The 18,423-nt window shown below is 39.3% G+C and overlaps 1 protein-coding gene across 1 annotated transcript; it reads left to right on the forward strand.

The window, feature by feature from the left end:
- The first annotated feature begins 16,576 nt into the window (after positions 1–16,576).
- Positions 16,577–17,941, forward strand: LOC145672016 (uncharacterized). The gene has a single exon (XM_081741203.1). It carries the CDS (start codon positions 16,577–16,579, stop codon positions 17,939–17,941), a length of 1,365 nt encoding a protein of 454 aa, XP_081597329.1.
- Positions 17,942–18,423: the final 482 nt, after the last annotated feature.

The raw sequence follows: 18,423 nt of genomic DNA on the forward strand, positions 1-18,423 counted from the left end.
TCTGATAAAGTCTGCTTTGTGCGTTCATTAGCCATTACTTATTATTCTAAAAGAACTAGGAATTACGATAAATAACAAATTATTGTTTTGATGTACACTGAAGGCAAAGTTTCCTCATGACATTTTGTTTAATAGCTTCTGATGGATCGTAGTAATTTTTATTCAAAGTATCTTAACAACTTCATATTTGCGTACTTTTATGTATGATATATATATATATGAGACGATTTTTTTTTTTAATTTTCGTTACTACGAGATTTCTGTTAACTTCCTCTGGGGGTTCCTGTTTGCTTAATCTGAGTTATATTACAACATATTATGACAGGAATCCAACCTGGGTCTCTGACTTACCATGCAGAGTGCAAATTCCATCATATTCAAAGAATGAAAAATATGAAATAACTGGTTCGAGACTCGAACCCAGGTCTCCGAGAATAACCAAGTCTCCCGGTCTAGTCGTATACTTTTGTTATCACTCGAATGTACTTGAATTCATACCTATAGAAGGATTAGTCTGTTCTAAAGTAAGTTAGTTTTTCCATTATTATCTAAAAGCTCTATTATACTTATCTACAATCACTATAATAATACTCAATAATTTAAAGGGTTTGTTCTTTCAATGTAACGATACAGGAAAGGAAAAAGAATTATATCAGCATGTGGACATTTATATTTATACGAGAATAGATATCCCAGAAGTTTTCCAGTGTACAATCATGTACAAAAGATCTTGAACATCCATTCCCTTTGTAACAACACCCTATATTATTAGTATTGGTATTGCACTAAACGAAGTCTATATTACTATAGTCCGCGTCACCCGAATTGGCGTGTGGCATCAGCTGTGCTCGCAGTGTGCTGTTACTAAGCCTTCAGGGAGGAATCATTCATAATTGATTTTATTCGTATTTGTGGACAATTAAGAATGATTAGAATCCTCCCTGAAGGCTTAGTAACAGCACACTATGAGCTTATTGGCTGATGCCACACGCCAGTTTGGATGAAGCGGACTATAGGTAGTATGGGTCTTTTAATGGGCTATTAACCAAAAATAAAAAGCATGAGTGCAAAAAAAAAAAAAAATGAAGATAAGAAGGTAAGTGTAACTTGACTATATAGCTTATATTGAAACGCTTTCTTTGAATTTCAATTAAGCACGTTTTGTGTTAATTTAATCATATACATTTTGACAAGTTCTTATCGTCAGTAAGTGTTAAGGTCTCTCACAATGGTATTTTTTCACTTTTTTGGTAAGAAAGAAACACTGATTTTAACAGTTCAGTAAAGAATTTGAATGATTGACGAACTTCCGCGTTCGTGGCCCTCTGTTCACATTTACAGCAAAATAATTCGTAGGTTAAGAATGAATTCTTTTAAATGCTGAGTCCATATTCTAAACGCTTTCTGAGTTCGAATTACTATAATAGCAGTTGCTTCCACTTTTAAATTTTCAGTCTGTTGTTCGATTATATTATTGTGCAATGATTTTCTTGTTTAAAAATCGCGGTTGCACTTTCAACTTTAATATTTGCTGGTAAGCCATCTAATTTTACATATAGTTTAGGAATGTATATACTATATACGAGGACGCAAACAGGAAGTCACGTATTGTGTGACGTCGAAGTTGTACACTTCAAGCGGTTCATTTAAGTTATAAATCCTTAGTTGTGGTTTCTGTTAATGAAATATAATAGTGTTTCTTCTTTCTAACGAATGAAAAATTTACCATTATGTGAATTCGTGAATATAAATATTCATTAAAGTCACTTCTTTGTTTAACGTCACACGATTATGCTTCCAGGCAAATGAAAACTATGATGATGATAATGAACGACATGGTGGAATGAATCAGGTTTGAGGAAATGGTGTTTATCCAATAAAAGGCCACTTCATGTGAGCTGTGATCAACCCAAGAAACCCCTCGCTCTAGAAGTGAGCGCTCTACCATTGAGCCACGGATGATGATAAAGAAATCATCGAAACGTATAGGAATAAATTAATAAAACGGTTGCTTAAGTGACGTTGAAAGGTTCATCAGATTATTAAATATGCATTCTATCAACTCGTGTAGTCTGTACATTATTCTTACAGGTGCTGCTGTATAGTTTTACTACTGCTGTTCATTGTGCCAATTCCAGTGCTGTTATAGTGACTGTTGCCGTACTGTGGACTTCACCTATATTGCACTGCATTGCTATTATGTAACACATTTAAGAAACAGGATGACGACACATACCACCATGGATCGTTACCATTTTAGATACAATCTGCCTATATGCAATATTGGTGCCGTTGTAGTCTGAGAGCTGCTGCACAAGATTGCATCTAAAATGCTAACTATCACTAAACTAGTTTAATACTTGTGCATAGTTGTGTGTGTCAACATCCTTCCTTAAGACATGTTACATAATAACAATCCCATGCAATATAAACCCGTCGAAAAAAAAACTCCGGACCTCATGCAATTTTGGCTGAGAAAATTATCTGGCTTGGTAGACAGCGTTGTTTGGTTTCGTCTTTATTGCTGGGAAGCGATCCAACAGTAAATATCAGAACCCACATATGCCTATGCGTAAATATTTCCGTCTTCAAAATTAAACAACACTGTCTACCAAGTCAGATAATTTTCTTAGCCAAAATTGCATTAAGTTCGTAGGTTTTTTCGGCGCGTATAACACTCACAGTATGGCAGCACTCACTACACCCGTATTGCTAAGACAACATAACAGTATCGTTAGGACAACTATACCAGTATTGTTAGGGCAACAATAATAGTATGGCCATAACCATACCAGTATTGTTGCCTTAGCAATACTGGTATAGTTATTAACATGATGTGCATAGTACAGACAGCCTAAAACTATAGCTGCGATAACAATACCACATTTCTTGGACAACAATATTTATGGTAAGTGCAGCACAACAATATAGTTTTACTAACAACGCAGATATTTATACTGACCATAAAGTATAGTCGTGAAAGCATCAGGACACGTCACACCAACTATTTTAGCACTTCGAGTATGGTTACAACAACTATACAAGTTGGTGTCACAACATATATTGTATGGTAGGGACAAACACAATACATTTTTGCATAGTTCCGATGACCATATCAAATAGTATTTCCAACTATATAGCAGCTGTATAGTTGCAAGTACAATAATTGGCATAGTTGTTAATATCATAAATATGTCTAGGACAACCATAATTATTGTTGACCCAGCTAAATTTTTTTAACAATATAATATTGTACTCCCAGTCATAATTCTTGCTGGCGCTATATTAACAATACTGTATAGTTACATTCAACCATAATTATGGTTGAATATAACAATACCGTTTTTAGAGTGCAATTCTTAATTTTTGACCAGGTTTTTATATCAGCTCTATCGATGAATTCAATTCTTAATTTTTGACCAGGTTTTTTATATCAGCTCTATCAATGAATTCAATTCTTAATTTTTGACCAGGTTTTAATATCAGCTCTATCGATGAATTCAATTCTTAATTTTTGACCAGGTTTTAATATCAGCTCTATCGATGAATTCAATTCTTGATTTTTTGACCAGGTTCTAATATCAGTTCTATCGATGAATTCAATTCTTAATTTTTGACCAGGTTTTAATATCAGCTCTATCGACGAATTCAATTCTTAATTTTTGACCAGGTTTTTTATATCAGCTCTATCGATGAATTCAATTCTTAATTTTTGACCAGGTTTTTTATATCAGCTCTATCGATGAATTCAATTCTTAATTTTTGACCAGGTTTTTATATCAGCTCTATCGATGAATTCAATTCTTAATTTTTGACCAGGTTTTTTATATCAGCTCTATCAATGAATTCAATTCTTAATTTTTGACCAGGTTTTTTATATCAGCTCTATCAATTAATTCAATTCTTAATTTTTGACCAGGTTTTTATATCAGCTCTATCGATGAATTCAATTCTTGATTTTTGACCAGGTTCTAATATCAGTTCTATCGATGAATTCAATTCTTAATTTTTGACCAGGTTTTAATGTCAGCTCTATCGATGAATTCAATCCTTAATTTTTGACCTGACCAAAACTGATGGTGAACCTTCTAGTATCTTTGAGTGTTTTTTTTTAGACATACAAATATGGAGCCATCAAGGTAAATATCTAAAAGGAGTTTTGGTAAAACAACTTCCTTAGAAAGAAAACAAAACTAGAAAAGGAAAATGAAATATTCTTTTATTAAAATGTATTTGCACGTATTAAATGCTTTTTTCGATATAATTCAAGTCCTTTTTGTGGTTTCCAAAAAAAAGAATCAGCGACAAGGAATGGCAATCAACGACCTAAATTTCCATCTCACCCTTACTACGACTTTTTCTTCATTATATTTTTTTCTTAGTGCGATCAGATTCCTTTCTTTCTTTCTCACCATCTTCGTCGTCACTCAAAGCTTTCTTTCTTTTCTGTCCATTCTGGAAAACCTAATTGGTCCTTCTCATCACGTCTATGCTTAAGGGATTCTTTTTAAAAAGGCTTTTATAAACTCGGTTGGGCCAATATTGTTCTTATTCTCTGAACAAGAAAATTCCGGATGTGGAATTCTCTTTTTAAGCTTATTCGTATTGAATGCAAATTCGCTCTCACCCTCATCCAGACACCATTTCTTTCAAATATTGGTACGCATAAGTAGGAGGAAATCTTATAGAACGGAGTTATCCGGTAAATCTTGTCTGTCAACAGGTATCACTTCCAAAATGATAAAGAGATTTTGTTTATGTTGATTCAGTGTCCCAAGAAAAAGCTTCATCTTCTTTGTTAACCGTCTATTTTAAGCGGAAGTGGTAGCAATCAACAATTTTCGACTTTAACTTCGATCAACGTTGAACAAAAACGGTAATGGACAGCATTAAGCAGTTTCTTGAAACGTATTCACTGTCCCAGGTATGGATTTCACGTCTATCTTTCTGGAATGGGTTTCACGTCTGCCTTTCTGGAATGGGTTTCACGTCTACCTTTCTGGAATGGGTTTCACGTCTACTTTTCTAGAATGGATTTCACGTCTACTTTCTGGAATGGGCTCAACGTCTACCGTTCTGGAATGGGTTGAACGTCTACTTTTCTAGAATGGGTTTCACGTCTACTTTCTGGAATGGGCTCAACGTCTACCGTTCTGGAATGGGTTGAACGTCTACCTTTCCGAAATGAGTTTCACGTCTACCTTTCTGGAATGGGTTTCACGTCTACCTTTCCGGAATGGGTTTCATGCCTACCTTTCTGGAATGGGCTTCACGCCTACCTTTCCGGAATGGGTTTCACGTCTACCTTTCTAGAATGGGTTTTACGTCTACCTTTCCGGAATGGGTTTCACGCCTACCTATCTGGGATGGGTTTCACGTCTTCCTTTCTGGAATGGGTTTTAAGTCTATCTTTCTGAAATGGGTTTCACGTCTACCTTTCCGGAATGGGTTTCACGTCTATCTTTCTAGAATGGGTTTCACGTCTTCCTTTCTGGAATGGGTTTTAAGTCTATCTTTCTGAAATGGGTTTTACGTCTACCTTTCTGGAATGGGTTCCACGTCTTTCTCCTGAGACGGGAAAGAGTAGAAGTGTACTACAACTTCTAGGTTCAATATTGATCTTCAAAGATTAAAAACAACAAAATACACGGTCTGTCCGAAAAATAATGTAAACAAGTCTACAAGTAAGAAACCAAAAACATTTATATGCATAAAATAAGAATAATAACATCTATACACTAAAATTATTCAAAATATTGTCCTTCTACGTCGATGCATCTTTGCCAGCGGGATTTCTAATCTGCGAGGGAATCTTGGAAGCCCTGTTCAGGAAGTACGTTCAAAGTCATTTCACAAGCTGCTTTCATGTTGTCAATTGCACTATAACGATGTCTTTTCAGATGGGACTTCAAACGGGGGAAACAAAACGAAGGCTGTTGCAGCGTTGGCACGATAGATTTGGCCGGATTGTTCCCATGATGCTTACATTCTTTGTGTGTACCCGTTAAATCTGAACTTTCGGGACCCTACCCTTTCGCCCACGCTTTACTGTATGTAGAAGCACGTTGAACAAATAAGATTATTCGCGCACGTGTGTGAATTGGAGCCAGACCTTTGGCGTCCGCGCTATACCAAGTTTCATTATATAATTTTGTGTTAAGTGAACTCCCCATTGCTTGGGTTAAGTATTTAAAAACAAAATATCAATTTGAAAATTAAAAGTGTATACTTAAATATTAAGTTGAGTTTTCTTGCTTATCATCAGTGTTTAGTTAGTGAAGTTTCACAATTCGTGTATTAGAATCCAAGTTTGACGGACCCTCGTGTCCATGGCAGCGTGATACTCAGAAATGAATTTTGGATGTACTATTTTAAAAGTGTGTATCTAAGCGAGTGTATGTACTGAACTTTACGTTTCCATTACGATACTTCGTAGGCAGAACAATACGATGGAATAATTGTTTTAGTTTGTGTGCAACATTTAATAACAGCCAGTTTTCTACACAAACAATGCATTGGTACGTGGCTTAAAAGCAGTTAAAAAATTTAGCCTCCTTCGGGGCCCTCGCTGAATAAACAATCCTGTTGACTGTGCCGTTGCGTTCAAATACATTGCTAAGAACAAACGTCGACTCTATGAACAAATTTGTGGTAACTATAAAAGAATACTATGTAGTGATTGTCAACACAGCCACCTTTATTGGTACATTTTTTTAAAATTTATATAATAAGCGCTAAACAGCAATGCTTCGTGTATGCAAGTAAATCTTAAAAGTTACAATTTCATACATATATACGTAATATTTATACTTGCATGTGTTTTTTTCTTTTTCTTGGTTAGTTTTAATTAAAAATCAAAAATATTTTTTTGTGTTATATATCTGCTTACATTAGCTTACGGCGCTCATGTCTAAAATCTGTCGCTTCCCGGCTGTGGTAGAGATTAGGTTGAGCATGTTGTTGAATGAGTGAGTTGTTGTGACTAGCTGGAATAAAGAGGGAAAGAAAAACAAAGAAAAATATTATCGTATTAAATTAAAGTCACTGCATTATTTTAATAAAAGGAGTCACAACAAAGCGCGACCACAACGACTTGTACAAGAGACTAAACAGAGATTTACGAAACCCTCCGTTCTTCGTCTCCGACAGTTCGGAAACAATTTAGCAAGCATCCGTTCAGTAGTTGACTTACACCACCATCACAAGACCTCAATTTACTTCAGAGAATTGTTCCTCGCTATCTGTTATCTTTGTTTGTTTTATCGCAATAAAGATTGAAACCGAAAATTATGGATTTCTACCACTTCCCGTTAGAGGAAAGATTTGTGCGAAGAGTTGGAATCTAATTTTGAGCAAGGGCGCCGATCCTGGGGGGCGAGAGGGCCCAGGCCCCCCCAAAGTTCATGTGGGTCCCCCTATTGTATTTATGAATATACAATATTTAACATAATTTGAGTGCAATTTGTCTTTAAATCTTCATATATATATACCTTCTGCATCTGAATGCCCCCCCAAATTTACAGAGAAATCGGCGCCCTTGCTTTTGAGGCGTTAATGTTAAATTCATGTTGCTATCTCTTACCACTTTTTGTTATCACGTTAGACCCGGGTTCGATTCCCGGCTGGAGCTCATGTGGTTCGGATTCCACGTTAATCAGTAGGTCCACGTCTCATATAGCCTCGCTGCTGAACGGGAAGTAAAACTCAAAATCAATCAACCAATCAATCAATCAATTGTTATCACGTCTGCCCTCAGACAGACTGCTCGAACAAACCAAAAGATGAACATGCTTCTTAACCCTCTCTCGCCCTTGCACTCAAAATAAATTAGCGCCCTCGACCTAACAATGTATTATCGTTCTCATCCTCAATCGTCCCGCCCTCACTGTTCCCCATTCACCATCAAAATTACGGTCGCTCTTATCCTTACTTGTCCTTACCCTAATGTAGTAAATTGAGGGACAATGAGGGTGAAGGTTGCCCTCATGAAGACAAAATCAGTGACTGGCCAATCTATGGACGGTTAGTTTTTTTTCATATTTAAGTATGGCCATTTAGATATTATATCTTCCAGGTAAGGGATGAAGTCTTCATTCGGGGCTATATTGGGGGCTATAAACGCACACACTTGCATGACCAACTCAACCTTGGAATTACGGAGGAAAGAGTCACGTGATTTCTTCCGCTGTTGTGATTGTCAGACTTAAATATAGAACAACCAACTTGCATGAACGAGCACATTCACGGTAAACATGCATGAAGAACGGCAAAATCATCATGCATGTTTTACAGAAGATTTTGAAAACTTTCAACATGCATGAACGAGGCCATACACGATCAACTTGCCTGTGGTTTTATCATTTTTCATACATGTTGGAAGATTTCTTCATGTATTTTGTGTGTTTATGGGCCCAATACAGCTTTAGAAAGATATAACAAAATGTATGCAGTAGGTAGGCTTCCTCCACTTAGCTTTTAGAGATTTTTTATTTTACCAACGTGACACTCCTCAACAGTCGCCACAATGCATAACATAGTTTGAAAATCACAAAAATCAAATTGTAAAATAAGCGATAAATTTCTTGCATATCTTTTAATTCAATCTATTACATTTTTTAAAGGGAAAATATATGGTATAAATCACATGTAGTGTCCTCTGAGAAGAGTAGTCCATTTGGCAAAGAATTCAGGAAAAGCGGCAGCAGATTCCAAAAAATTGGACTGGTTGTTAAGTCGGACTAAGAAACGAGAAATGAAAGAAAAACTTTTCTGGTCAGATATAACAGTCTGTTTGTTCAAGGATCTTTCTGTTTGTTTTCTGCTGCTTTACAAAGGAAACGAAAAGAGAATAGACAAAAGAAAAAATAAAATAAAAGCAAAAGAGGATAAATTCCTATCCATTAATTTTCTCCCTCAATCTCTGAAGAACCATGACAACTAAACTGTGCAAGTCACCACTTGGGTTTCTTCCAAAAGAAGGGAACAGTAATCAGTTTTCGAAGTTAGGAATTAATCCGTTTTTTTTTTTTTTTTTTTTTTTTGGCTTCCTACAACAGTACAAAAGAACACAATTGTAAGAACAAAAAGGACTTAAGTACAGCTGAAGAATTTAAACCAAGTTCTCTCAATTCCTTTGCAAGCTGCTGTACAGTGCTTTATTTGACATACGAAACAAGTGAAAGATTTATCTCCGTAAAAGACCAGAATTAGAAATACAAATTTATGTCCCTCTTCTGTAGAACTGTATTTTTCGTCTTTCTTTGTAAGTACATTATATACTTCCATTTGGTCCGTTGAGCAAGTAAAGGTCTCTCTGCTGTCCTTTAAAATTAACTGTCCGCTCAAAAGTTGTTTTATATGGAATATACGTTGTCACGAATTCAATAAAATTTAACGTATTGTAAATTTTTATGCTTGGGTGCAAGAATTGAAGAATAAATTTGTTCCAATATCATGTACTAATTTATACAGAGAATAAGTGAGATTTCAGGTTCCTAACAAATCGGCAGCATAGTTTACAATACTATCACCGTTAAGCTGTGATTTCAAAACCGTCGTTCGCAAGCTACTAGTAGCTCGCGGGGACATTTTTCGGTAGATCCCGTTAACGTTTCAGTTGGCTAAACTTGATTTCTCCACTAAGCTGCCGCTAACGACAGGGGACGCTGACGACAACAACTGCTTGTTTCTCCCGCGCATCTGCCATTGTCAACCTCATCTCACAGTTCATTGTATACGCGTGGCGTTGTGCACGTTATGTTTTTCGTGTGTATGTTAGACATTTGCTAAACGTTATGTTTTTCGTGTGTATATTAGACATTTGTTAAACGTTATGTTTTTCGTGTGTATATTAGACATTTGTTAAACGTTATGTTTTTCGTCTGTATATTAGACATTGGCTAAACGTTATGTCTTTCGTGTGTATATTAGACATTTGCTAAACGTTATGTTTTTCGTGTGTATGTTAGACATGTGCTAAACGTTATGTTTTCCGTCTGTATATTAGACATTTGCTAATCGTTATGTTTTCCGTCTGTATATTAGACATTTGCTAAACGTTATGTTTTTCGTGTATATATTAGACATTTGCTAAACGTTATGTTTTTTGTGTGTATATTAGACATTTGCTAACTTGGATAGTTTGATTCCATATTTACTAGATATGTAAGTTTATAGGCAATAAACAAATGAAAGATTTTTTTAAAGTTGGTAGTTCTTTTGCTTGGTAGCTCACAGAACGGTTTAAAAACTTTACAACGGTAGCTCAGAAGCTCCATAAGTTAGTAGATCACTGCCGTTAAATAATTGGCTGATTTTTTTTAAAATGCAAATATAAATTCTAGAAGTAGACTTGATACGACTGTGGCCACGGGAAGAGGAGCAAGGGGGGTCCTACAGCCCGAAATGATATTCTGATCCCTCCCCCAAATGAGCTTTGTCTGTTAAGTGTTCACTAATCGTGCGTGAAAACTACAGATAAAGAAAGAAAAATATTTTAAGAACAATTAACACATATCGACACTTGAAAATAATTAAAACAACCAAAACTAGCCATCTACTTTTTTATTACTATTTGCGTAACTAATTATACGCAGTTTCGAATTTATTATTATACTACTGGATAGTGGTGTCTAAGTTTAATCGTGATTTATTGTTTATGGTTTCAAACTATTTATATCTATACACATTCAAACTCAATCAAATTAATTTTAATCTGTTTTAACGTCTTTACTAATAGTTTATAGATAGATTTTGTACAACCTATGATTATTTCATGCATTGTCAAGGCTGTAATAGATATACACAATTAAATATTGTGACCAGAAGCACGATTATCGTTTTATATATTTTAAGATTCAAATTCCTGTATATAAGGGGATCAACTGAAACCCGTTCGTTCCATGTATTATTAATATAGTGTGTAGGAGGATATTGCTTTTGCTTAATAGTATGTAATGGCTAATGTCCCTGTGTGTTGGGTGTAGGAATGTTGTTGATACGTGTTTCCGTTTTGCAGGTATAACGAGTGAAAGATGGCGTTCAAGATCCCCAGTCCGTCCAAACAGGATCAACGTGCCGTCATCCAGCTTCTGAGTACCGAAAGTTGTCAACCATCTGAAGTTTTCCGGCATATGAGAGATGTGTAGGCTATCGTGATGCATGCGTCTCCAAAGCAGCAGTGGTGGACTGGGCCAGAATGTTTCGAAAGGGGCGTGAACAATCCACTGATTATCCCTGTCCTGGTCAAGCCCATGTTGTTGTCACAGAAGACACGCGTGAAAAGGTGAGTGCGGCTATAGCTGCGATAGACGCATTAGTATTCAATCCATGGTGAACGGGTTAAACATGAGTTATGGTACTGCTCAGACAATTGTGAAAGATTTGGGGATCATAGAGTGTGCGCACAGTGGATCCCCAGGGTGTTGACGGAAGACCAAAAGTTGGAGCGTATGGGTTGCGCCATTGAACATTTGTCACGATACCTTTGGAAGGTAACGACTTCTTGCTGCGCATTGTTGCTGAGAATGAAACTTGGTGCCATCATTTTGAACCGAGTTCAAAGTCTTCCAGTATGCAGTGGAAACACGCCTCATCTCCACGTCCCAAAAAGTTCAAGACGCAACCGTCTGCGGGGAAAGTTTAGGTGTCTGTGTTCTTTGATCGCCATGGACCATTACTGCTTGACTTCAAGGAACCAGGACAGTCCATCAACGCCGCACGCTACTGTCAGACCTTTTACACAGTTACGGAAAGCCATAAAAAACAAAAGGCCTGCTTTATTGCAGCCGGAGTCATTGTGTTGCATGACAACGCGCGTCCACACGTTACAAACCAAGTACAGGATTTGTTTCAACGATTCAAGTGGGAAATGTTGCGAAACCCGCCCTACAGCCTTGACTTTTCACCTTGTGACTTCCATATCTTTGGGCCTCTAAAGAAGACATTGAAACGTCAGAGATTTCAGTCTGACCTGAGGTTCAGGACGCTGTGCGTGATTGGTTTGCTAGTCAGACTTCCAAATTTTACATGGACGGCATTTGTAAGTTAGTGACACAGTGGGACAATGTCTCAACGCTCATGGTGACTTCTTCTGAACATTTTTTTTACTGCACGCTAACCATAGATGCCTCTAGATAGTGTGCAAGTTTCCGCTCGAAATAAAATTTATTTCATGAATTATGACTACTGAACGGGTTTCAGTTGATTGCTCCTTATAGAATTCACGACAACAAAAAATTTTGAACTGAACAATAACACGAATTCCTTGCTTCCAGTCCACACTTAATTTCTTCATGGATGTAATTTTGGTCTGTTAATATTATTCCTAGATATTTGAAAGTATCCACTTTGTCGAAAGTATTATTTGATATTTTGACGCATCCATAGTTTGCAGTATTATGAACTTCCATGTATTTAGTTTTCTCTGCATTTACTTCTAAAGCCATGTTCCTGGACGCATTTAATAAGACCTCTGCATTTCTCCCTATTGTCCTCCTGAAGTTTTAACTGGAAATCCAATCACAAAACGTCCATTAGGAAGACCTAGATGCAGATGAGATGACAATATAAAGATGACTCTAGCAGAAATAGGAATACAAAGTAGAAATTGGATCAAGTTGGCTAAGGATAGAAGTCAATGGAGAGCTTAAATATACACCACATGAAGAAGCAGTGTTGAATTCAGGGATATATGCACCCCCTAGAATATCTATACACGTACATTGAAATATTTGATTTTTCTGTTTAATAATTAATAAAGGAGTCTTAAAAGCAAAGATTTTTGTCTTTGAAAGAAAATTCTTTTTTTGCCCAACCTAATTGTTGTAATTAACAAACAACTGTTCTCGTATAAAGTCGAAGTTAAATAAAAACTTGAAAACTACAGACAAGCCCACAACTGTTCTCGTATAAAGTCGAAGTTAAATAAAAACTTAACAAACTACAGACAAGCCCACACAAACGCTTTGGAACGTAACGTACGGAAAACTGGCAACATGTTGGTCTTTTTTTGTAAATATTGAACTAATAGAGAAAGGAGAGCTAGAATTGGTATGAAATATTGATATAAAAAGGTTGGGAAGTGAAGCACTATAGTAAGGACTTGGTAAACAAAATAAAACAGCTACGAATAAGGTTCAAATTAGTCTTCATCCTCCTGACATTCTTTACATATATTGCGAAGGTTTCGAGACGTGCTGTTTTAAGAAGCTTTCTTGCACTGTTGGGAGCAAGGGATGGAAGGCAAAAAAGAGAGTCTCTCACATGGAGGTGTAATGTGAGGGTTTTCCACACTGGTTTTTAAAGAAAAGTTTCTGTGTTTTCTACTTTTTTTATGCTTTCCGGCACTACTCTGTTAGGATTAAAAAAATTCTTTGGCAAAATTGCTTTATAATGGCCTTGCCGGACAAAATCCGGAAGTGTTTTTAATGTACCATTTACTTTGTATAACGTGGTATTTGAAACCAGAAACGGTAGTAGGTTCCTAAAAGTTCCGGTTGTAGTGCAAAAATTAAGAGTAAATACGTAGCATATTCTTGGGGCGTTTAATTGATTGCAGAAAACCGCTTCTTACAATCTATGACCATTTTACTCTTTAGCGATCAACGCTTAAACCGGAAGTGGTTGGTTATATTCCATAAGAAAGGTGTATTTCAATTTTCTTGTAATGTTTTGAGTATGTTGCAAACGTCCACCATTTTTTATATTTTTTCATCCTAGTTGACCTAATTATGTTTCTATTCGATTCAGCATACTAAGAAACCTATACAGAGACACCTTACACGCCTATTTCAGAGGCAACAATTGAGCTCCAGTATTTTCGCCTTCCCCCTCCAAAACATTCTACTCCTAGAATTTTTATGGACCCTTCGGTTTTGTAACTCTCATGTCTAAGGCGCTGTAATACTAAATTTTCGCGGATGAAGGAATGCTTCATTTTTAAAAGTCTATTTTACTTGTAGCCGGCGTCGGGATGTGGCGCCCCCATCGCCCAGTTCTTCGGAACTGCAATCAGCCACTGGTCCTCCAGGTTGGGGGTTGTGCCGGGCCGATCACCCGGCATTTAAAACTTGCGATCGAGCGTCGTTAAAAATATAAGCCTCGGATATGGACTGCTCTTTGTAGAAGACAACCTTGCTATGGACTGGTTTTGATTTTGGATTTTCTTGGATGACGCTGGACCCGGGGCCGTGGGACGGAGGAGTGCAGCGCATGCGCACCCAGCAGGACCGGAAGGAGTGATGCCCTGAAAGGGAATGCTGGGAGTCTGCGGTGCGGGAATCTCCAATGAACCATTGGTTCCTCCCCTTACACGGTGGAACGTGGGTCCTCTCAAAAGTACCCATCAGTCGGCGGTGCAAGTGGTTCTGCCTCCTTGTCATTTTGACTTGGTGTCACAGCTTAGCTTGCTGACAAGGGTCTCTCTGGTTACACTGTATATCGTCATGATCAGCTTACTGCAGGTCGTGCAGCAGGTGGTGTAGCAATTGGGGTCTCTGATGCTTACCATTCTGCTCTCATCCATGTGAATAGTGCTTTCCAGCTTATAGCTGTTCGTGTCTTCTTAAGACAACCTGTTACTTTTTGTTGTATCTACCTTACGCGTCATGACGTCTTTACTGCTGTCGATCTTGAACAGATTGCCCGACAGCTTCCATCCCCATTTCTGTTTGTGGGTGACTTTAACTCCTACCATGCACTGTGGGGCTCTCCTCGTACTGAGCTGCGAGGTCAAGAGATTGCCACTTTCCTTGACAACACAAACTCATTGCTCCTCAATGATGGCAGTCCCACACATTTTACTACTGCTACTGGTACCTACTCTCATTTGGACCTCTCCATTTGCAGTCCTCAACTTGGTGCCCATCTTACTTCGCGCGTGCATGATGATCTCTGTGGCAGTGACCACTTTCCTATTCTTGTGCATGGTCTTCCGCTCATCCATTCTGCTCCGTTCACTGCCTACAATCTACGTCGAGCAGACTGGGATCATTTTTCCGCCACTTTTCATTTCACTTTAGAACCTCGTTTTACTGTTGATGGTCATTGTGAGGCCTTTCAGCAGAGTATCTGGCAGCTGCACACGACTCTATTCCTATCTATGCTGGTTCCCGGTGTAAACGCACCGTACCCTGGTGGTCTGAGGAGATTCGTGACGCTATTCTGGCCCGACGTCGAGCACTACGTACTTTTCATCGTGCTCCTACAGCTGATAACTTGGCTCAATTTCGTCTTCTTCGTGCTCGAGCCCGCTACCTGATTAAGCAAGCTAAGCGTCATAGCTGGCGCACTTATGTTTCTTCTCTTACTGCTGGCAGCTCCATGACAGCGGTCTGGTTGGAAATTCGTCGTCTACAGGGACATGTTTCCTCCGTTGCGGTTCCATCCCTTATTATCGATGGTGTAATGGTCACTGATCAGGACAGAATTGCTGCTGCATTAGGTCGTCATTTTGCGGATGTATCCAGTTCTACTCACTACTCAGCTGGATTCCTCACTTATAAACAACGCACCGAACGTACGTCACTTCAGTTCCGCTCTGTAACCGCTGAAGCTTATAATCTGCCTTTTACTACTGCTGAAGTTGCTGCTGTTTTGGATTCTACGAAGGACACGGCACCTGGTCCTGATGGCATCTGTTATGCTATGTTCCGGCACCTGCCTGACGATGGCAAGCAACATCTTCTTGATCTGTACAATCGCATCTGGCTTGAAGACTGCTTCCCCGATGCTTGGCGTGAAGCATACATTATTCCTATTTTGAAGCCTGCTAAACCTGCCACGTCCAGTGGAAGCTACCGCCCGATCGCCTTGATTAGCTGTCTGTGTAAACTTTTGGAGAAGATGATCAATACCCGCTTAGTCTGGTTTCTTGAACACCATGGCCTCATTTCCAATCTTCAGTGTGGCTTTCGGCGCTTCCGTTCCACTACCGATCATTTGGCGCATCTGGAAAGTGCTATTCAGGATGCATTTCGTCATCAAGAACATCTGATAGCCATCTTCTTTGACCTTGAAAAGGCCTATGACACCGCTTGGCGATATGGCATTTTGAGGCAACTCCATCTCTGGGGCTTACGTGGCCACTTGGCTCTCTTCTTCCAGAATTTTCTCCAACAACGTTCTTTTAGAGTCAAGCTTGGAGCTACTCTCTCTGCTCCGTTTCCACAAGAGAATGGCGTTCCACAGGGTAGTGTGTTGAGTGTCACATTGTTTGCTGTTGCAGTGAACAGTGTGATGTCGCAGCTCTCCCCTTCTGTTCATGGGCTGCTTTATGTGGATGACTTTACTATCTACTGTCGCTCACGTGATCTCCGTACAGTTACTCGCCAGTTGCAGTTAGCGCTCAACCGCCTTCACCGATGGTCTACCACTACTGGTTTCAGCTTTTCTCTCACCAAAACACACTGCGTACATTTTTTGTCGCCTTCGTCACTGTGCCTATGATCCTGAGCTGTTCCTTGGCTGTTCTCGATTGTCCTATGTGGATCATGTTCGTTTTCTGGGCTTGGAGTTCGACCGACGACTTACCTGGGCTGTTCACGTTCGAGACCTGAAGTACCGCTGTCTCCGCTCCATGAACTTACTACGTTTGGTGTCCCATCTTTCGTGGGGTGCTGACCGTGTGGTGATGTTGCGTCTATATCGTAGCCTCATCCGCTCCCAATTGGATTATGGCTGTGTTGCATATGGTTCTGCTCGACCTTCCACCCTACGTCATCTGGATTCTGTTCATCATCTTGGCCTTCGTTTGGCGCTTGGAGCTTTCCGAACTAGCCCTATTCCTAGTCTCTATGTCGAGGCTCATGAACCATCTCTTTCCCACCATCGGGACTGCCTGCTCCTGCGCTATTACATTCATATCCGTGCCGTACCTGACCATCCTTCGGCCTTTGCCCTTGAGGCTGGTGCTCGCTATGACAGATATCAAGCACGACCTACTGCTACCCGGCCTTTTGGCATTCGTGCTATAGACCTTGGTGCTTCTCTTGGACTCGATGTCCCTGCCATCTATCCATTGGGCCTCCTGCCCATTCCTCCATGGACAGTTCTTCCACCAGTTGTCAGCTTTCATCTAACGCAATTTAAGAAGTCTGTTACCAGCAATCAACAATTTTGTCAGGAGTTCTTCTCTTTTCTGGATGCGTACCGTACCTACGCTGTCTTCTACACGGATGGTTCGAAGCATGAAGATTCTGTTGGCTGTGCCTTCGTCACGGATGATCATAGCGCTGGCTTGAAGCTCCATCCTACTTCCACTGTATTCACTGCTGAATTGGTTGCTATTCTGGAGACTCTGCATTATATTCGTCGACGCCATCTCCGACATGTTCTCCTGTGCTCTGACTCCAGCAGCGCTTTACATAGTCTCACGGATGTGTCAACTGTGCACCCTATAGTTCAGCAAATTCTACTCTCTTGCCATTCTTTACGACTTGCAGGTTGCGATGTCCAATTTTGTTGGGTGCCTGGCCATGCTGGTATTCCAGGGAACGAGCGTGCTGACCGTGTTGCCAAAGAAGCTGCCCTTACAGGACCTGAGTATCCGTCACCGCTCTCCAGCTCTGATATTCGCCCTGTAATCAACCGTCTTCTCCTCCAGCGCTGGCAGACAAACTGGGATGACCACCTTCAGAATAAACTGCATGCTATCAAGCCGCGACTTGGTGTTTGGGCCACGAGTTCTCGTCCTTCAAGACTGGAAGAACGACGATTGGCACGATTACATATCGGGCACAGCCATCTGACCCATGGCTACCTGTTACGTCGTCAGAACCCGCCTTCCTGCACCCAGTGTGGTGCATTCCTGACCATCCGCCACCTTCTTGTGGAATGTGTTCCTCTTGCTCCTGAGCGAGCCCGCCTTGGCTTACCAGCTGATCTGTCTACCTTGCTTGGAGACGATGTCCAGATGATCCAGCGAGTTTTCACCTACTTGTAGCTTTTGCACGTCTTGCGTGATTTGTGAGTGCATTTCTCACATTTCTTTTAATTAATTTATTTCTGCTTTTATCTACCGTTTGTGTTTTTTCATGGTGTTTTTATGCTTGTCATAGCATTTCCTTGCTTTTATCTTCTTTACTGCACTGTCATATTAATTACTAATTATGGGCTGCCCCACGTGTGGGTACCTATTGCCGAGCTGCCCCGGCAGAGAAGATTAACATGCTGTTGTGTACTAACCCGTCCTTGTGTTTGTGTATCGAGTTTGCACATTTCTTGAATGCTATGACATTTTAATTCATAAATGACCGAACACCTTTTACGTACTCCAGACTTTGCTTTTACTTTATTATATCTATGATACTATGCTTTTTTTCTTGGGTGCTTCATTTTTCCTGTCAGAGAAGGGTGCAAAAGACCTCGATGTCGACGCGCCCATATAAACTCTTTCCATCCATCTATTTTACTTGTACTATTGCT

The sequence above is a fragment of the Thermobia domestica genome, chromosome 15 (genome assembly GCF_964235325.1).
Source record: "Thermobia domestica chromosome 15, izTheDome1.hap1.1, whole genome shotgun sequence".
Taxonomy (NCBI): Eukaryota; Metazoa; Arthropoda; class Insecta; order Zygentoma; family Lepismatidae; genus Thermobia; species Thermobia domestica.